The sequence below is a fragment of the Necator americanus genome, chromosome I (assembly GCF_031761385.1).
Source record: "Necator americanus strain Aroian chromosome I, whole genome shotgun sequence".
Lineage (NCBI taxonomy): Eukaryota > Metazoa > Nematoda > Chromadorea > Rhabditida > Ancylostomatidae > Necator > Necator americanus.
In genome coordinates this window covers 13620521-13641877 of record NC_087371.1, presented here as the reverse complement: position 1 = coordinate 13641877, position 21357 = coordinate 13620521, and the positions used below count along the sequence as shown (strand labels likewise).

Genomic DNA, 21357 nt, shown 5'->3' with positions numbered 1-21357 from the left:
TGATGAGGGGACTGAAATGTATACAAGGGAGTCATCCCGTAGGAAGAAACGTCGTTCATACGGTTATTTTTTAGGATGAATAAGAGGAATTGAGCGGGACCACGTTTATGCTCCTAGTCTACATCCTGAAGGATATATATTCTCGCAGGTTTCCCAACTACATCAGTTTCGTGATACACATCCTTTAGGAATAACTCAAACATAGGTACACACACTCAATCGTGTACACTCCAGCGCCTCGCAAACTTTTATTATCTGCATCAAAATGTTCATTTCAGAAGGCTAATCAATGTCTACACTAGGTGAATTTCTATTCTTCATGTTGCGGATCTGCTTTGCTGTGGTGCATTTGATTTTTGCAGTTTGTAACTTTAATAATATGAAAAAACGTGTTCTTCTCCCAGTCCGAGCTTGTAGTGCTTAACTTGCACTGTATCGTGAGGATGAAATGGAGGCAAAGTAGAACTGTTAGAGATAATTGGGTCGTTTAAACGGCTTCTCGTAGCAACTCTTACGAGTATTAACAGTACAGAATGAAAAAAAGGGAAGAGAGGTAATGGGATCTGAAATCCGTTTCACTTGTCTGGAACAAATTGTGTTGTAGCTTGACAGGTTCAGATAAAATAGTTGCAGTTACTTGAAACAAGCATTCAGTGTGTTAGGCCGTTATCGAAAACGTCCTATGCCACACAGTCGCCGAGTCAAACCAACGAAAATTTCGTGCTATTGCGTAAGTGACTGCACTTGAGGTGAATGGAGAAAACTTTCCCTGTTCATTTCCCGCTAGTGCTATGCAGCTAACAAGCTTGGCTATTTCTTGGCTGTTTCTCAGACATTCTGTAAGCAGGGATTTCTTCAGGGTTCGGATCGAAATTTCGTGTCTTCCTCCATGAGGTATAGTTACTAAATTAGTTGTGAACTGTACTATACAGTTGGTGCAACCTTAGTTGTTTTCGGTCGTGTTGGATCCCCTTATGCCGTTCAATTGTCTAGAAATTTAAAGGCAGTGGGAGAGATTTGAAAGGCAGTCACAATGATCTCCACCACCTCCTGCCTAGCATTTCTTTTTGAAAAAAAAAACTTTGTGTTGGCACATTTTATAAGTGTAGCTGCTAGCTGATTTTGCATCAAAAGAGCAGTAGAAATTTATCGAAGTGTGTGCTTTATCGTCTCTTTTTTAAATGTTTGCAGTTATGGTTTGCTCAAGCATAGTCTTGATCATCGTTCGCATCATTGTTGGCCAAACCTGTTGATCAATTTGACCTATAAATCAAGCCTTAAAGGCATCACCCCACGAAGCTGGAGTGGCACGGATTTCCGGTGGAGTATTCTTAAACGGGATCGTAGATTATTGAGAGAAAGGTGGTTCCGTCCATTTCTTCCTAATTGCCGTAGAAAACGGTCCGGAAGATATGGCTTCGAGCGTTCCGGCGCACTATTTCCACAAGGAGTTCGATTGGAGCGCGCCAGCCCTGTGCGCGCATCATCCGGGCCGTTTTTTTTAGGGAGAAATGGACGAATTCACACCCCCCTCCGGTGTACAAATACACCAGCTGAAATCCGCACCACCTCAGATTCGTGGTATGCTGCCATTAAATTTTCCTCCGAACTTAATACAATAAAAGTAACTGAAGGTAAGTCACAGACAGTATTTCCTCTACTGTTTTAATCAAAGAATGATCGAGGAAAGCATGTTCTATAAGGAAATTTTATCCCAATACAATCAATAGAAGGTTGCTGCGTTAGTGGGTGTTGTGTATGGCGCAGTGCCAACAGCGCGAGTTTGTGTGCGAGCAGTCTAGAGTTCAATTCCGGTCAATGATTATAATTTGTATTACTGTTCACGTACTGATTGTTGGTGAAGTTATCCCTTCTATGAGACCTTTTCAGATCTTTTTTCCAGCCATATACAAGATTCTCTGGTTTTAAGAAACGAACGCAGGAGTAATCTATACCTGAGATCTGGTAAGGATCTCTTCAGAGCCATGTGACTTGTGGTCGCTCGAAGATTGAATGGAGTAAAGTAGAAATATATATAGCAGGTACATAACTAGATTCATAAAATGCTACCTTCATTAAACAGCCGAAAATTCGCATCATACTCTTGATCTGAATCTCTAAAGGTGGTCGAGTTGTCGTTTTTTTTTTTCGAGAATCACCGTTTTTGTTTATTTACCATACAAACTCATGGGGATGCCCGCAGCTCCAACAGGTGCTCCGTTTCTTCGTGCTACCGCCATGCGCAAATACGATATTACGATATCTTCCACGCACATTGTTGCGTTCGATCCAAGAGCACAAAAAATGCATCTGTAAACCCTTAGCACTAACCAGTATGCTTTATCCGCTGGAAGTTGAGAGCAGCAATGGAAAATTTGCTGAAATGGATGGCATAAAAACAAAAAACGTCAGAAAAAACCAGCATTCGCCCGAACGAGAAAAACGAAGCCTTTTTGGTTCTTAATTTTTCATTGCAAGGAACAGCTGAATAAGTAGTTATAGAGACGTGATTAATAGAAATAGTTCTAAGTATTTATTAGCAGTTATGACTGTTAGCTGTGCATATCAAAATTGGCCCTCGTTCACTTCTTTTGGAAGAAAGTTTTTTTTTTTTAATTTTCAACCTTTTTTCTACTTGATTCGCTCAGTCGGCATTGACTTCATGTTTGACTTATGTGCCAGTATGATTCAACTGCTTTTCCAACCCGGATTGAAGTTGTGAAGAATAGCGTAATTAGGCAAATCCTTTGTTGACTCCGATTTGTCTACCATTTAAAGACATGCAACGATCACGCATCTTCCTTCTGCATATTCTTTAAGATGGACCATTGTAGAATATTTGTTGACTTTTCAAAACTTTTTAAAGGAAAATCTAAAGAAATTCAAAAAAAAATGCATCCATTTAATGAATGGAAAGCACGTTATCCAAGAAGCGTGCGGAGAAGCTGGAAAACTTCGTGGTCTCAAGCAAAACTGGTCAATAAAGCCAGCGCACTTTTAGCGAACGGTTGCACTTTCAACGCCTGCGCTTGCTCGACTTTCAACGCTTGCATTTTATATTTGCATTCAAAAAACAATGCAACCTTATTCGCAAAAAACTAAAGTTGTACCGACAAATGACACAAAATAGAAGAAAGTCGGGTCAAAACGAGCTGATGCCCAATGCAACTCCGTTAGCGGATATGCTCGAGGTGGTACGATGGAGCTGCCTGTTGCGATTTAGGTGGGACTCTCGTTCGGTTCAATCGGACTACACAGCTGAGAGTGGAGGTCTCATCTTGATCATAGCCAATACTTCCACTCCACCATCTTCAGCACTTATGCTTTTGCACCTGGGTCCAAACTATTTTGATCCATCTGTGGCATAAACGATCGGCACAGTATGCAAATAGCAAAACAATCCCTAACAATTCGTGTAGAGATCCTAACATCTCCAATTTTCTGACACGCTGTCCTTAAAATGCGGTCGTCCATCATCCCCTTCAGAAAATCAAACATCGACCTCGCGGTACGTCCTTATCAGAAAGAATTCAATGTTCCCAACATTCATTTATTTCTCGTTTAATAACTACTGCAGAGATTTGACAGAGAAATTTTCTCCTGATAATGCGTCAAACAACCAGTGGAATAGTAGCTTTTGCATTTGCAGTTGAATTAATGTGACAAAATAATAGCCTATTTTGAATAGTAGGATATTGGATCGAAGAGGATGGATGCGCTTGAGTTGATCCTGAAGGGCAACACTTGCTTGCTACTCAGCTTCCAAGATTCGGGTCCCTAAATTGTGTTTCTGTGAGCAATTCCTACGAATCCCTTAGCATTTTATCAAAACAAACCTTTTCTAATATCACACAAGCGAGTTGCGGTATAATTGGTCGTTTCCTCATTTTTCCTCTCTCCCTTCCAATAAGGCGGTGGACCACGGCATCGAATGCGGTTGGACCAACAACAACGATCAAATTCCCTGTGTACTGGCGTTGTACTCTAGAGAAATGAGCGATTTCGCTTATTGATCTACCACGATCGTCTCGCCGTTCTTCCTTACTTTTCAAATTCACTAAGGACTCGTAACACGCTGCTTTCGCCCTCCTCTCTCGCTTTCATTGGTTTAGATTTTACTGTGATATCGTACTTCATAAGCTCCATAGGTGTCATGAAGTCAATCTGTTACTTGGCATTTAATCGAGTTGTAAAATTCATGTGTTACCTTCCTTACACTTACCTTACCGTGGCTGAAGTCGTATAATGTTTCATCGATATTGATGAAAGCTTTGTCACCTGCAGATCGGACAAAGTATAATGGTTCTACCTTAGAATGCATACATCCACGATTAGAAAGTACCTGTGGTCGAAAAAGCTATAGCAGCAGCCGTTTGTGCGGAAGCGAGTTCTGGAGCAGAAACCACGTTGTCCCACTTAATTGACGTCTCCTTAGCTAGTGCTTCTCCTAGGATCTTTGAAGCGTGCTTGGCAATCTGTGTTATTGAAATTATGGAGGCACGATTCCATTCGTAAACGCAGACTGAGAAGCCGCGAAAATACCTGCGTTATAGGCGGATCTACGTTGTATGACGCCAAACCTTTGGATCTGTTTGGGAGAGTTGCAGGATGATTGAGATCTTTAGCCGTGTAGTGATCATTAGATACGCAATATGAGTACCATCTCGGGAAAGCCTCAAAAATCTTTTTGGAAAAGTGAAATGGGCGCGCTTTTCCCTGACAAAGATCTCTGTTCCGTTGGTCATCGCGCTGCGACCTCTCCGCGTGCGATTACAAGAAGGTCCAGCTTGCTGCTCATTTTCCTCTATACCCACTATTTCGCGTTCCGATCGGCAGTCAGAGGTATGTGGTGATCGCAACGCGATGGGACTGAACAAAAATTTGTAGGGCGAAGGGAGGTGGAAAAGAGGCTCCCGTTGGACAGAACACATGGCGGTTCTCCTTACGACCGTCTGCTCAGATCGCTCTCGCGAAACATGACCGCGTCATGGTCGCGAACCTCCTGTGCACCTCCTTCTAAGGTCCTGCGATGACGTTGGAATATCGATAGTCGGGTCAGAACGACATGAAGCTCGGTGCAGTTGCGGTTGAAGCGTTGGAGCTAACGGTTGAGATCGAGGTGTATCCGTCGCAAACTACAGCGATGAGTGGTGCCACCAAGGGTCCCATCTCAATCCTACCCCCTATATTACACTCCTCGCTTCGAGCGGAGCCGCCTACCCAACTGTACTGAGTTTCAGGTCGTTTTGACCGTACTACGTATATCTTTGGGACCCTCTTTTTGGAACTATAGACTATACTTCATTCATAGACTCGGCATGTCGAACTACGGCAATTTTCCGTCCAATATTCGATGATATCGCAGTTGCCGGTTCCACTAAATGAATTTATACACGACACAGCTCCACCTTTTAACTAGAAGTATCCCTCACGTTCTTTGTCCGTCACATCTACCATAGTATCCATATCTGAGTTAACAATATCTTCGACGTTGTAATACTTAGGATGCCATGAAGGTAAAGAAGTTGGAGGAGCTCTGTCTCCAGGACGGCTATAATAGATCCAGCTATATTGTACAAGTAGGTGGTGCGAACACTTATCCGTTTCTCGAAACAACTGTACTTGTGATTTTTTACCTTTGCTTCGCATTGGACCCCCCAGCATCTGCATTGTTCACGTTCCTGTAAAGGAAGAAACGGAAACAATCGTCTTGGTGGATAGAATGCCTCCAGCTTACTCTCTCGGACGCTCGTTTCCGTTGTCGTTGTTGTTGTTATCATTTGGTCCTGGATCAGGAGTGTAGTCTAGATGTGAACTGAAACCAAAAGATTTTCGTTCAGGTAAAAAAAAACCGAGAATGAGCAGACCAGTGGAAAATTCTCGCTAATTAGAGAATTCACACGACAAAACAGATACATACGTTTCCGCACCCATGACGAGTAGGTGAGTCTCATAACACAGTGAAACTGTAAAATGAACCTCACTAGAACTGAACTCAGTGTGATAGTCTGTTTTTAATTTTCGCTGTTTGTGCAATAAATAGCGCGATGCTTTCTAACAAAAACCTTCCTTTGGGTGGTCTGCTTCGTTTCTGTTTCTGATGCTTGTTGTTGTCGTTAGGGATGTTTGCTAGGATTCTTTCTTTCTGGAGATACGGATTAGCCGCTTTTTTCCACCATAGACGAAATTACGTCCGATAAGGAAAGTAGGGAAGATTGGAAAGTGCATGGACTTGATTATTTGTTCGCTCTCCTGGCAGTAAAATAGGGACAAAAACATCTGAAGTCTGCTGCAACTGCATAGGTGTTTCCGCTAGAAACTGTGCTGTAGAGCTAGAAGTTGCAATCTAGCGAGGACTCCCGCAATTATGGCTGCTGTGCGAGTGATGTTAGGGTTTTTCTTCGGGGTCTTTCTTCGATGCCACCCGCTAAGTTTACCGCTTCCGCAGTTTGAGGTCGTTCTGACCCGCCTATACTATTCACTGCCATCACCGAAATCAAACACTTCAAGTTGGCTTGTAGTGAATGACCGCGATCGGAGAAAATCTGTGGAGATGTTTTCAAGAAAAGCAAGATAATACCCATTAGAGCAAATTTCCCGTTGAATTTGCCGAGGACCAGATAGCGGTCAGCAATCGTCGCTCCAGCTCGCAAGGAGAGCACGGAAACTGGCCTTGTGGCCATGAATCCGATTTTTAAAAAATGTACGTGCTATACCATTCCCGTTGCTACCGTGTCCGTATGACCTGATATGGCTGTTAAAATAACTTTAGGCCCTCACTATTGCCGATCGCGTAGTTTGTGTGTAGTCGGATGAAAACGGCATGAAGCACGACAGGTAAGTATGCGGCTGCGCTCGAAGCGGTGCGGCGGAGACAGCGCTGGGAATCGAGGTGGGACCACGGCGAACTGCAGAGGTGGGTGGCGGTAGCGTGGATCCGTGCAAGATCCCATCCGTTACGCCCCACCGCACCGCTTCGAGCGCAGCCGCTTAAGCAACTGTTCGTGCTTCATGTCCTTTTGACCCAACTATACATCTCTATAGTCGGGTCAAAACGACCTGAAGCTCCGCGCAGTTACGAAAGCGGCTGCGTGTGAAGCAGCAAGGTGAGATAGCGGTTGGGATCGACCTTGGACCATTGTCAGATGCACAACGATGAGTGGTGCTGGTCAGGGTCTCTCCTCGATATCAACCGCTACGACCACCGCGCTGTTTTGAGCGCAACCGTTTGCACAAATTCCCAGCGAGCTTCAGATCCTTTTGACCTGACTGTTTCAAATTGTGATTGTCGAACACCATCTTGTCATAGGGTTCGATCAACAAGTGTTTATTGGTAGCGATGCGCACAAGCTACGCATCTGCGTACTGTACTGAGGAGCCTTTCAAATTGTAGTCGAATCCAGAATTCAATACATGCACAATACCCATTCCGGTTTCTTTTTTTGGCGTGTCTATGGTTAGGTATAAAGTGGAAGCGAGGGCGCTTAAGATATTCGCTCAGGGATCCTTCCGCCAGACATCCAGACTTGTTTATTCACTCGTTGGGGCACGTGCTGTTGCTTTACGCACATGAATTAACAGATGAAAACTGCTGTCATAAATTAGTTGTGCATCGAATCGTTACATTCAAATTTCACTTTCGCTGCTACAGATGTCTTCAACACTGCTTTATTGTGCAGTGGTGATGTCTAACCGAAACTGTACGTAAATTTTCCCAAATCGCCTTACTGTACCATGATTATCGTATCCATGATTTCCTCATGATCCTTACGGAGGCGAAGAGAAGCGGATGTGAATGATGGTTCACGTTTCTTAGACCACCTAAGATCTTGCTTATCTGGACGTTTTCTCTTCGAATCTATCACCGATTCATCCACTTGCACTCCTCTTCAACTTTTTAATGCTTAATCTATTCATTCGGATCTCGTCACTAGCTCTAGTTCCACTCCATGAGAAATGTGTACAAGCGGACATTCTTCCCATTATGTCCCGTAACCGTTGCGACATCGTCGACTACGACAAGAAACTTAGAACACTAATAATCTGGAGAACGTGAATGGATGTAGGATAAGTGCGATGAAATGACATATTACGCCTCCTTGCTTCGCAAGATTTTCTACGCTTGTGTCACGATCCAAATACATCACCCTTAGAGAATGCATTGTGACGCGAGAAAAAAAGTTTTAGTCTCGATGTCACCATCCCCATATAAGGATTAGGGTCAGTTGCACTCAGATATCGCCTATTTTCACATCTGTTCCAGTGTTCGCTCATAACATTCAAATAGAGTTAAAATAATGATTATATGGAAAAGAAGAACTTCGACTGCAGTTAAACCCTCAACAAGTTTGGATTTAGTGCTCCACTACTTCTGCTTTTTCAGCCTAAAATTCATTTTATACGACTTTTTTGTTTCCTTTCTTGCGATCTGTTCAGTGCTGTCAAGAATTTATGAGAGAAAATTCGTAAAAACTGCTTAGTAGCGGGTCCCGGTGGATTTTCTAGTACGCCCCGATTATGCCTCCGTAGAGCAGTTAGCGATGGTGTGCATCCTAGAGGTATTCACCTTCGCTGCTACCGAAATAGCGGATTCTGCCTACCTACGTTGATCATAGGCTCTGTCACCTGCTAGGCTATAATTCACGAGCTACTAATTTGTCTCGGAGAACCAGAGACACCCACTGGAATTCTTGATGTGAGGTGATCTCAAATTTGTAACCGTACCAGAAGAGGGAAACCCTCACTTGAAATATGAGAGAAAATGCCTCTGATAGTTCCAAATTGAACTAGTATGTGAAAATTTTCGTTAAAAACGGAACAGTCCAGCCTTCAAAAGTAGGGGAAATGAGTGTCCTGTAAGTCTCAAACTTTTCTGTAGTCTAGTTTATTTTCGGACAGAAGTACGTTCTACGCATCTGACGTCTTGGAAACAAAGATTTCATTTGATAAGATTTCCAGACTTCCTGAAAGTAATATCTAGACAAAACTCACTCCCGCTCTTTTTTTAGAACAGCACCCAAAATGACATGTTCTTTTAATTGCATTATTCTTTGATTTCTATCCTTCCTTACGTTCTTTAATTTCCGTTCTTCCTTACATATTTCCTCATACCTGCGTAGTTCTCTGCGTCTCTATGTCTAGAAGAGCACCTAAGAGGATTATCTGCATTTCCATGAACGACTGGAACGTGACAACGCCGAGGTATGTTGGCGTATCCCCAGGTATATCCACTGGACACCTAATGTCTGAGAAGTATTCGTGGAGAGTCGGCCGGACCCTCTTTACCGTTCCTCCAGATTACCAATGAATACCGTTGAGACTCCGCACGAAACCTCTGGTACCCATCGCAACAGGTCGTAGCTTCCGACCTCCTTTCCATCTAGCGTTTTCACCTATCGGGGACAAATCTCCTCAACAACCTCTCCGAGTCTGAGTATTTCAAGTGCCGTATCACGCCGGGCACAGGATTTCAACGTTAGCAAGGACCAGCATTGGTCACTTTTTTTGTGCCAGCCAACACGGCCGCTTTGTTACATAGTCACATTACATTTCCGTCTGTGTGCGCGCACTCGTTCCAGGAGTGCCGAAATACCGCAATCTCGCTTTTTTCGTTCAAAAATTATACGTTAGCACCTAGTTCGTGAATCATTCCCGATCCTTTTACTTTTTAAGGACATCCAGGTGACTGATAGCTGCCCTGCCAGCCGACCAACCTATTGGATTAGAAGTCGTCATTAATGATTCAGTTGTTTTTAAGCTCACTTTGCCTCATAAAAAATCCCTAAATACCTGGATTATCCCCAGCAAGAAAGTTGGAGCTGTCGGGACCTTTGCAGAAGTGTGATTTCAGTGCGATAATTTCCATAATGTAGTGCTCTACTCGTTTGTCGAACCTCTAAATTATAATCAGCTTGGCGTCACTCATAAATGGTTCTTCTCCGTAATTTTGATGAAGAAATTTCTCGGCTAAAAACAACTCTCGAGAAACCGGACAGGTATCCGATCGTATTCAAATTGGTGTGAATGCGACTTTTTTTTCTTAAACTTAAGCCATCGAAGAAAATAAGGATTTGCGAAGCTGACATCCGATTGCAGATGCGATACTTTTGATTTATTCGAGTCGACATCTTGGCGTCAATAATAAGAACATTTATTATCCTTATCTTTAGCCTGTTACTACGGTCACGCCTTTAAAATCATTCAAATCTGTGAACAGAACCCTTACCACGGTCACGTCTTTAGCATTTTCAGAAATGCCAGAAGCTGCGCGAGTTGCAGCATACTGTAGCGGAACGCTTTCTGGATTCGTTGTCATCGTTTGCACTCTTGGATTTGTAGTAATCACTAATGATATCTTATTAATGTACGATGACGTCATGGGGAACATAAAAGAATTTAAGGTGAGGCTGCGGATATCAATTAATTCCCCAATAGGCAATACAGTAGGTTCAAACAACAGCCGTCCTTTTTTCAGGAAATTTCCGACGGAACATGGTCATATATCGCCACTTTCCACGGTATACCAGGACAAAAGTCAATTTTCTACAAATTCTCTCGACTTAAAAGGAGTGAATCAACTACATGCAGTACGTTTGGCCTTGCTCTATGCATTAAAACCTGCTGTAGCTAGTTTTGAGACAGGTACGAGCACAGAAATAGTGCTTGCAATGACGACGATAATATCGTCCATGGAAAATTACGACTCTCTTTGTTCGCCAATAAGAGTAGAATGGGGTCGTAAACTAGAAAATGCAAAAGATGCAGACCAGTTCTCGCACATATAGCAAGATGGATCTGGATTCGGAAGATGATTTCGTCTCAGATACACGAAAATTTTGAGACAATTAATGTCGACAACTTTGTACCCATCATTTTTCTCTCAGTAAGTGCATCAAAACTGATATCTCGAGAACTTTGAAAAGAAAAAAAATAAAATTCATATAGAAATAGATTGTTTGTAATTGTTGTGTAGTAAATAATGCGACGTATTTACTATTTATATAAAATGCATTTTTGCTAGAAAGAAATAAAGTAGAATTAAAAATGGCGGACATGTAGGAAACACACCACATAAATACGCTCCAGAAAGTATTGTAAACCAATAAGCTGCAAATAAGAAATCCTTCAGACTGTGGTTTACCCCGACGTGACTGCCCACCAGGACCACCAGGTCCGCCAGGGTTGCCCGGTAAACCAGGTGACGTTGGCGCTGACGGCAAAAATGGGCCGATAGGTGCGCCTGGAGTAAGACCGCCAGGGCCACCATCGACAAGACCTCCGGGTTAGTCGTATTCTCATTTTAAGGGCATCACCTCACGAATCTGAGGTGGTACGGATTTCAAGTGGAGTATTCGTATACGGGGTCGTAGATTATGGAGAAGTGATTCCGTCTATTTCTTCCTAATTGCCGTAAAAAACGGCTCAGAAGATGAGTACGCCCGAAGACGTATCTTCCGGGCCGTTTTTTACGGCAATTAAGAAGAAATGGATGGAATCACCCCCTCTCCATAATCTACTATCCCGTATACGAATACTCCACCTGAAATCCGTACCACCTCAGATTCGTGGAGTGTTCCCTGTAATCTAAGATCTGAGCAACTGTCTCGCTTTGCAGTTCTTATTATCTGCCCTCCGGGTGAAAAAGGTCTACCTGGTCTTGCCGGTCCTCCCGGACTGCAAGGACGACCGGGTCAGCAGGGCAAACGAGGAGTTAGTGGTGCAGACGGAGAACCAGGTGAACGAGGTGAACAAGGCGACATAGGAGAGCCTGGAATGGCTGGACAGGTGCGTAAATAAAGGCAAAAAACAGCTTACTGTATTTTTATGGGTTTTATGAGTTTTATTCGTTTTTAAGAATGGCATAGACGGACCTCCTGGACAGGATTGCTTCACTGGGGTTGGTACACCTGGAATGCGAGGAAGACCAGGACTACGTGGTCCAGAAGGCCCTTCTGGAAAGCCAGGCACGAATGGAGAGGAAGGTGACCCTGGTGAGGAGGGACCTCAAGGAGCGGATGGTTTAGATGGACAAGAGGGTTTCCCCGGCGAGGATGGTCAGGTGGGTTAGGCCCACTTTCTATGTACGTAGGGCCGTTGCGACATGTTGGATTGCAGGCTGGATTGGCAGGAAAACCTGGAGATGATGGAGGCTATTGCGAATGTCCTGCTAGAGGTTCCGTTAAAAGACTGAGAAGAAGATTATAACTGTACGAATATCTTTGTCGATTTTATTAATACGAAAGCTTACATTATTCGTAAATTGTTAGCTAACCATTATTTTGACCAATCGCTGCATTAACTGCTGCTCTAATACTATCCCAATAATTTTCACCGTTTCATTAAAGCTAGTGTTTATTTGACAATTAGTACAATAAAAGTTTATTTTCGCATTGGCGATCCGTAGCATTCACGGAAGAACGCGCAACCGTCCGCCATTCACCGTAACTTTCCCCATGCATGCATCGAACACTGAATTTCCATTTATTTTGACTTCCATTCAAGATCCACTTTATCCAGTAATTTTAACTTATTTATATTTTAACCTTTACTCTTGCTATTCTAAAAGAATCTTTCCCTCGGAGTTTGCAAATACAAGCAAATTATTAGCTATTTTAGTTACTAATTAAAGGATAAGGATTACTACTGGAAATTCATGACGTTTCTTAATCAAATTTAAGCGAAATGATTTTTTTCTTGTGTTTTTGTTTTCAGTCAGTAGCATAATCGCGATCATTATCAGTGAACTCCTCAAATGTGATTGAAAGATCTCAAAAAGATGAAATGGAGATGCTTTTTGATCAGGAAAAAACCTTGAAACCGTAGACCGTAAGAACGACAGTACTTTTCGATATCATAGATCTTCTACCCGCCCAAACAAATGGGAAATCGTTTCTTACCAAAATCAAGCCCATGTCCACCTTTATGGATTGCAATATGGATAACACAATACTGCCGTTGTACATACCCTATAGTATTCATTAAAAATAGCTGTTTCGAACAATTGTTCAACCGAAGGGCTTCAGTGCTCACAACTGAAAAGTCATCCTGACTTTATCCTTGTGTGGATGAGGCCGTGCGAAAACGAGCCGAAACTGAAACCGAGAATTTCGATACGCAGAGCGTCCAGTGGATAATCGCGATTCGGCGCATCGCTATAAAAAAAGAGGGTTTTGCGAAAACTAATCGAGAGGAAAATCCGGCTGATCACGGATATCCTTCAAAGTTGAATGAAATTTGGAACAAACACGACAAAAATTGCAGGGAAAGAGAGATTTTGCTGAGTGGAGGAAGAAATCGAAATACGATACCGATTAGAGTAGTGGTCCCATAGTTAAGTTAATTACTCGTAAATAAGACATACGGGACCTGTTTATTTTTTAAGATGCTCGAACTGTTAACTCACAATTGAGTTGCTGTCAAACGTGTTGCAGGTGCTCTGCGTTTCACCATGGAAGAGATCTCATGAATCCACAGTATAATCATGAAGTTATTTTAAACATGAAGAGAGTGAACTGACTTACGAGTTGATCAAAAGACGCACAGTGCGTTTGAGAGGTGTGTATAAATAAGTATATCCGACGGATAAATATAAGAAGAACAAGACAGAAAATTAGATAGATATTTATAATTATGGAGAGGTCATCCATAGTCTAGTCATAGACTCATACATGACACACGCATCGTTCTATAACATCGGATCCACCTCTGCTATAATCGCTAGACATTTTGTTAGTTCTTTTGACCACTCAAAATTACGCCACAGAGCTAAAAATATTAGAGGTGGCCGGTACGGTAGCTTCCCAATCCGCACTCAGGAGTGGACGATTTCGCACTCCGTGTGACACAAATGACGGAGCATGGACTCTTTGATTTTCTTTGACTCAATGATCGATTAAGAATTGTCAAAAATGGAGAAGAGGTTCTACGACCTGACATTCAGCAAATGTCCATTCAGTGTTATGCAGAAAGAAAAGAATAGAAGCACTCACGTGAAGCTGGAAATGATTCCGAATGTGTCACGTCCAAGCGCAAAGCTTTCATATTAGATTCACAGGTGTCGCCAACTCATCTAACCTAGGTCAAGTGCGCAGATCAAAATAGTGATCGATGAGCAGTCGGGTTCCTTGTAATTCCGCTTTTCTCCTTGTATCATCAACATTTCTCAAATTGATGGGTTTTTCTTCTAATGTCTCGAATTATTGTTCCTTCACTTTTTACTTTATCACAAAAAAAAAACTTTCAACTTCAACTCTTCACGAAGAATGTGGGATGTTTAGCTTTGCAATCAACATCAAATGTTCGCCTCGAGACCCAGGTCCAGCACAATTCGTCACAAGGTTCTCACGCCTTCTGAACTTCCTTTTCTTCACCTTCACGTCTTCCTCATTTGACGACATCTCGAACTTCATTCCATTCAATCCGTTCGAATGACCTTTCCGATCCAATTTGTTCGCGTGACACCGAAAGTTTCCGGGGTTGATAATCGCCCGTACCCAGTCCTATAAAAGCCAGGATGAGAAGAAGATCTCGAACGATCTCTTCGCTTTCTTTTTAGCCTTCTGTCAGAAATTATTTGATAACAACGATTAAAAGAGGAGTTCATTTCATCACATCTCTCCTGTCGAAAACCATGAAATTTTAAGGGAAGAAGAACGTGTGCGCAAAGAGCATTTGTGTCACTCTTCTCCTCTTCTGATCGTGAATTTAACGATGTTGTCGTAGAACGTTTACGTACAGACTTATGATAACTGCACTTTTCAGAATGATCGAAAAGGCGACGTACTGTAGTGCGGTGCTGTCCACTATCGTGGTGGTAAGCTGCGTAGGATGTAGTTGGTTGATTGTACGTGATATTCACACAATGCACGATGAAGTCATGGAAAACATCGAAGAGTTCAAGGTGATTACTAGTTCTAATTCTAATCAATAACTATCAGTGCTTGCAAAATACTCAGAAACGAGAAATTCCTTTCTGTATTAAAGGCGGCAAGCCCGCAAGATTGACGATGTTGGGACCTTTCCACGAAAAGTCAGTGCTAGGGGTTTAGATTACGAAAATTAATAATTAATAATTGAAGATTACGAAAAGACAGATTAATTCATCGCAAACCGTCGGAATTCTTGAGAGTGGGCAAAATAAGTATAAATAAATAATAAATAAGTAAGTAAAATAATAACAAATAAAATAAAATAAATAATAAATAAATTTGAAAATACCACTCAAAAGCAAATGAGTCGCTGGTTTCAAAAATAGAATTTATTTCTGACAAATTTCCGTGGAAGAAAAAGGTGTTCACAGAATTCGCGCTTGTTTCTTAAAATTGAACAGAATGTTTAGTATATTCGCAGTCAACGAGTCATTCAGCATTTGATGGCCTACTTCATATGAACAATAGATTCAAAATTCTCATTGTCTTCGGGAATTGACGAAGGTGCTGCATTGAAAGGTAATAAAAAGGTACAATCCTAGCTGTAGAAAACTTGCTCGGAAAATTACTGTCCTTCACAAAAGTTCAAGTTGTAAGTGTGTATTTCTAAAAGTGTTTGGTTTTCTGAAAGTCAAAGTTATAACTTTCTCTATTTTGTTATTTGTTCCAATCTTTGAGCAGCTGTCAAAAGCCAATAATGAACGCCTGATTCTGGGTATTCGCTGAGGACCTTCGTTTCTTCGCGTGACTTTGTTTAGTTTTAGCTCCTATCGTTTACATACGACAGACAGATGACAGCTGGTCGTGGTTTCCGTGAGAATTTCGAATATTTCCACGAAAACGCGATTTCCGCAGCCTCTACGTATTATTTCCATACTTGAAAAGTTCAGGAAAGACGGTCTTTTGAGTGATTTTAAATTCAATTCGATTTACAAAGTTCGAACTTTCCACGTACCTATACAGCAGGCATGGAGTGGTTACCGCCGCCCATGCATGGTCCGGCGGATATCTCACTCCTTCCCTAGGCGACTCCTCGAGTCATCTGGCGATTGCGCGCCACAAAGGCGCCATTATATTTGAGTATAAATGAACGGTGACGACAATTTCACGCTGTTCCTACTCAGCAGAAATATACATCTTCTTCGATTTCATAAGATTTCGGGAAAAAATGCAAACAAATGAAACAAATTCGAAGTGGGGTATCAAAGTGTTCCAAAAGATCCACACGAGTAAAGGTTAAAGGATAAAGTCTGGTGTTACTCAATTCGCTTTAGATGCGCAACCTTGCTGACTTCAATTGGGAATTGTTTGAGATTTACGAACGTGTGTCTAATACATACTTGCGTGGCTAGTCGCTGTATCAAGACAGTGTTTTTCTGTTCCTCTCAGCCAAGTCTGGTACCAATTTGCCTGAGGGATGAAAAGCTTGGATGGCACTAGAGCAGTTTCAAACCAAACCATCGTGCAGATTACGAGTATTTTAAACATTTTGTCCAACTTTGGGAAAAAGCGCGAATCCTACTAACATTTTTTCCTTCCACAGAGATGCATCCACCAGATATGCCAATGGCAGGAATGCAGATGTGTGAGAGTAGTTAATGAAGGTTAAGGAAACTTTGCCTCTTTTCGGACCACATATTTGTCAGAACTAAATTTTGGAACTTTTGTAGGGTCAATACGACATGAAGCACGAACGCAACTGCGTATGGGGCTTAGTTTCGCTGGAGCGTAGCGGCTAGGAGCGTGGTGAAACCCTTGCTGACACCACCCATCCATGTAGTTTGCGACGGTCCCACCTCGCTTCCTACTGCTGCCTCCACCGCGCCGTTTCCAGCGCGTACGCAAATGCACCGCAACTACAATCGTGATTCATGTCATTTTGACTCGACTATTTAATTGAAACCAGCAACTCATTTGCTTTCGAGTGAAATTTTCAAGATTTTATTTTCACAAGAATTCCCCCGCTTGACAACGGATCATAGGGCACAAGTTGGTAGCGGTTTTGTATAGTCGGGTCAAAACGACATGAAGCACGTAGTGGTTGGGATCGTGTAAAGATCCTCGCTACCGCCACCCATCTCTGCACCTCGCCACGGTCCCACCTCGATTCCAACCGCTGTTTCCACCGCACCGCTTCGAGCGCAGCCGCTTACGCATCTGTTCGTGCTTCATTTCGTTTTGACCCAACCAAAAGTCGCTGTATTTGCATGGTCCCAAGACGGGACATTTTTGGAGCAATAACTGCTGTAGTGGTCGCAGCTAGAGTTGTTATATTCGTACAGGACCGACTGGTCCCTTACCTACTCATCCACTGATCCCACTTCCATCCGGCCTGTGTGACCGAACACCTCCGTGCGAATCGCGCTTGATCGATAATCAGCAATTGTTGGTGGTGCGCGTATCGCACCTATGCTCTGCTCTGCTTGGACCCTGCTGCTGATTGACGTACCTCACCAGAGAAGAACTACCCGTTGCATTGCTAGAGTGCGCAAACTCACAAGTAGGGAAAATCCACTTTAAAAAAATTGGGGAACTTACGATTTCCGCTTTCCTATTTTTTCAGAGGAAGGTAGTGTGCGTTACTTGAAGGCATCACTCCACGAATCTGAGGTGGTACGGATTTCAGGTGGGTATTCGTATACGGGGTGGGAGACTACGGAGAGGTGTGTGATTCGTCCGTTTCTTCCCTGTTGCCGTAAAAAACGGCCCGGAAGATACGGCTTCAGGCGTCTTGGCGCACTATTTTCTACAGGGAGTTCGACTGGAGCGCGCCATACTTGTGCAGCGCCGTATCTTCCGGGTCGTTTTTGAAACAAGGAAGAAACGGACGGAATCACCCTCTCCCCTCCGTAGTCTCCCATCCCGTATACGAATCTCCACCTGAAATCTGCACGACCTCAGATTCGTGGTGTGATGCCTTTAAAGGTAATCCATCACGAAGCTGATGTAGTTGGGAAACCTGTGGGGAAAATATGGAGTTCGGGTCAAGTGGTCGGACATTAATGAGGTCTCCCACCGTTCCATTCAATTAAAACCAACGAATGAACTGCAGAGTGCACGCGACGCGGGATGCATTCTAACATACTTCGTAGGAACAACGCCGTTCCCACTCTTTTTTCAGGACGTTTAGAGGAAATTGAGAGGGGTCACGGCTAATCTACATCCCGAATTCTACATTTTCCCATACGTTCCCCAATTAAGTCAGTTTCGTGATACTCTGTCTGTAAGGAGTCAAGGTCCAGCACACAGCACCACTGCTGAATGTAGACTGTCAGCCTGACGCGTTCTTTCTTGGCTGACGCGGACTGATACCTTGGCGACAATGATGTCAATGGTTATGAAAACGGACTCCGTTACGATCGTGAAGTATTCCTAATCAGGCACAATAACATGAAAAGGAACGAAAACTTCCAAAAGCCGATCGGCGCCATCGCACTATCGATCGATAGTCGACCGTCGACCAGCGAGTGCGGAAAGTCAGCGTTCCAGTGTGCGCTGCAGACGCAAGGCGTTAGGGTGAGACGGTACGCTCGTCTGCGATTGTATGTGATTTTCATATGTGTAGGTCAGAAGGCGATTCTTCCCAGGTAAGAAACGCAAACATGAGGTGTTGTACAGAGTCACAGGATAGCGAGGTGTGTGAGTCGAACACCACGGTCGCCGGGTTTCATTCAATTTTTACAACGACGAGCAATTATGCAGGAGCTGATGTGGCAAGTTTTCACGAGAATTCGTTGCAGATCGTCTCCGAAGACACATGGTCCCAAATCCTCACATTTGGAAGCAGTGAGAGTTCCATACCTTCTTTTGCGAAGTACATTGGACGATCTAAAAGAAACGCAAACAAATGCAGTAAGTGACTACTTTAATGCTCAGAATCTGTGGAACTTTCTATTCAAATATCCTTCACAGATTGCGGATTACCACGTCACGACTGCCCACAAGGTTCACAAGGGCCACCTGGCCCTCCTGGAGAACCCGGATCAATTGGTTCGGATGGCAAAGATGGGCCACCCGGCCCCCCAGGGCGGCAGATCCCAACGCCCAAGGATTACCCTAAAGGTAAAAAAAGACAAGTTTTTGATTAGTTTGTTCTGCTAACCGATTCTTATACTTCCAGGATGTATTCGTTGTCCAACTGGACCACCCGGAGGTGCTGGTGAAAAAGGTCATCCGGGTCCACCAGGTAAGGATGGGCAGAATGGAAAGCGAGGCGCTCCAGGCATGGAGGGCGATGGTGGTCCAAGAGGAGAGACAGGAGATCAGGGAGAACCTGGCATGGATGGACAAGTATGTGAATTGTGCAGAAGCCCTCATCGAACACTACTTTCAGTGCTCTAAGCAGTAGATAAAACAAGGGCTTGTGATTCCTACGTCTTAGGACAACAAGGATCAAAAATAGCAAAAGATTGAAGTATATTAATACCTCACAAAGGAAAAAGAAAAGATAATATTACTGTAACAATGCCCATTTTGCCCATTTCTGATTTTTAACTTCATTTAGTATTAACGCATACCGTACAGTGTGCGGGAAAGGTGCTTAGCAAGCATTTGATTACACTTTTTTTTTATTTTCGTCAATGTGACAACGTAGTTACAGACGGTAGTATATTTTGCACCAAAAGATCACACTACATCTCTTTTAGGTCAATCAGAGTACCAAATCAGCGGTGCGTTACGTTCGTCGTCGTGTTGTACGACTATCGCTGCTAGTGTACTTCTCTCCAAATTAATTGCGGGCATTTTCTATTGCAACACATTCCTATAATGTAGAAGTATGTAACTTAGAGACTATTCCTTTGAAATCTTCTTCCCTTTTTGGAAAATGGATTGATCTTGCTACCTCTTTGCCGCTGAGAATAACCCGCACTTAATTTTGCACTTTTAGACCACAAAGAGGACAGAAATCACGAAACCGTCTACACTTAACCACACTTTACAGCAAAATCAAATTGTTTTTTCTAATCATGAAATTAGAAACCACGCGATTAAATCAAGCAGAGCCACTAGCGGCTTCGATGTGACTTGGAACATCGTAGAACGCGTATTTCACATACAAACATTTCTCAACAGTTGTTAATTTTGATGCATCAACTGAAACCTCCCAGTCCTACTTGGACTCCGACGGAGGAGAATGTTCTCAACCTTGTGAAAGAATATAATGTATGATAGCTATAGCAAGATCGAAACGACATGAAGCACGGTAAAATTGTGTAAAGGCTTGCGCCCGAAGCAGTGTGGTGGAGCGTAGCTGTTAGGATCGAGAGAGGACCCTTGTTGGCACCATTCTTTGCTGCAGTTGGCGATGGTCCCGACTCGATCCCAACCGCTACGACCGCACCGTTTCGTGCGTAGCCGCTTAAAGGCATCACCCCACGAATCTGAGGTGGTACGGATTTCAGGTGGAGTATTCGTATACGGGGTCGTAGATTATGGAGAAGTGATTCCGTCTATTTCTTCCTAATTGCCGTAAAAAAAAACGGCCCGGAAGATGCGGCGCGTACACAAGGCTGGCGCGCTCAAATCGGACTAGAAAATAGCGCGCCGAGACGCGTGAAGCCGTATCTTCCAGGTCGTTTTTTACGGCAATTACGAAGAAATGGACGGAATCTCCATAATCTACGATCCCGTACACGAATACTTCACCTGAAATCCGTACCATCTCAGAATTGTGGGGTGATGCCTTTAAGCAACTGGACCCTGTTTCATGTTGTTTTAGCCCTACTATAGATATCATCCTCTCGTTTTCGATTTTAGCTGTCACCAGAGAAACCTCACCAGCATTCACATTCGTAAAACAACACAAGCTCTTTGCAGCGAAAGATATTCTACGGTTTATTCTGTATGGAACCAATTGACATCCTTCACTCTATTTCTTCGAAAATCGGACTAAGAATTTCAGAAGAAAAATCAAACCTCTCTCAACAAACAAAAACTTTTAGTGGTGTGCAAACCTCTTCCACTACCTTCTATTAATCTTCATTTAAGGTAGGTCAACCAGGTGCACCTGGTGCCGACTGCTTTACTGGTATGGGTGAAAAAGGTGCACCAGGATTAATTGGAGTTCCCGGCCCACGTGGTCCTGCTGGCGAAAATGGGGAGGATGGTCACTGCGGTCCGCCTGGAGAAGAAGGTCCACACGGATTGCCAGGATTGGGTGGTATTCCTGGAGCTGATGGAAATATTGGAGCGGTAGGAGGAGACCTTTATTGTTAAAAGATGACTTCATAAGTCTTATAGGAATCTTTTCAGCAAGGTGAATCTGGTCGTCACGGAGATGATAGCGGCTACTGTAAATGTCCTGAACGTGATCAACTGAATTTAACCCTTAAATCTGTGCTTTGATAGATAAGTGGACTGTAAAACACGAACTAATAAGCATCTTTATACTATTTAGTAAGTAAACATTACTGGTTATAAAAAGTTCAAA

At 43.1% G+C, this 21357-nt stretch overlaps 3 protein-coding genes across 6 annotated transcripts; 2 read left to right on the top strand and 1 right to left on the bottom strand.

Moving 5' to 3' along the window:
- Window positions 1-3675: 3675 nt before the first annotated feature.
- Window positions 3676-6683, bottom strand: RB195_005431 (uncharacterized protein; the record flags this gene model as incomplete). Of its 3 annotated transcripts, XM_064177923.1 has the most annotated exons (12): window positions 3676-3777; window positions 3837-3984; window positions 4046-4164; window positions 4223-4278; window positions 4343-4475; window positions 4543-4674; window positions 5301-5377; window positions 5433-5551; window positions 5637-5681; window positions 5738-5815; window positions 5921-5966; window positions 6581-6683. In XM_064177923.1, 12 exons carry the CDS (start codon window positions 6681-6683, stop codon window positions 3676-3678), a joined length of 1158 nt encoding a protein of 385 aa, XP_064035019.1. The 3 variants fall into 3 exon arrangements, with proteins under 3 accessions (XP_064035019.1, XP_064035021.1, XP_064035020.1); XM_064177922.1 differs by lacking the exon at window positions 6581-6683 and having other exon boundaries at window positions 5921-5934; XM_064177921.1 differs by lacking the exons at window positions 3676-3777; window positions 3837-3984; window positions 4046-4164; ... (6 more) ...; window positions 5738-5815; window positions 5921-5966 and having other exon boundaries at window positions 6366-6683.
- A 3570-nt stretch (window positions 6684-10253) lies between these two features.
- Window positions 10254-12204, top strand: RB195_005430 (uncharacterized protein; the record flags this gene model as incomplete). The annotated part of the gene is made up of 6 exons (XM_064177920.1): window positions 10254-10400; window positions 10475-10586; window positions 11129-11281; window positions 11615-11784; window positions 11855-12058; window positions 12115-12204. The coding sequence occupies 6 exons, from the start codon at window positions 10254-10256 to the stop codon at window positions 12202-12204; spliced, it is 876 nt and encodes a 291-aa protein (XP_064035018.1).
- A 2064-nt stretch (window positions 12205-14268) lies between these two features.
- RB195_005429 (uncharacterized protein) lies at window positions 14269-21272 on the top strand (the record flags this gene model as incomplete). Of its 2 annotated transcripts, XM_064177918.1 has the most annotated exons (9): window positions 14269-14336; window positions 14761-14899; window positions 14955-15028; window positions 18493-18514; window positions 18668-18779; window positions 18840-18989; window positions 19048-19217; window positions 20916-21119; window positions 21180-21272. In XM_064177918.1, 9 exons carry the CDS (start codon window positions 14269-14271, stop codon window positions 21270-21272), a joined length of 1032 nt encoding a protein of 343 aa, XP_064035016.1. The 2 variants fall into 2 exon arrangements, with proteins under 2 accessions (XP_064035016.1, XP_064035017.1); XM_064177919.1 differs by lacking the exons at window positions 14269-14336; window positions 14955-15028; window positions 18493-18514 and having other exon boundaries at window positions 14762-14899.
- Window positions 21273-21357: the final 85 nt, after the last annotated feature.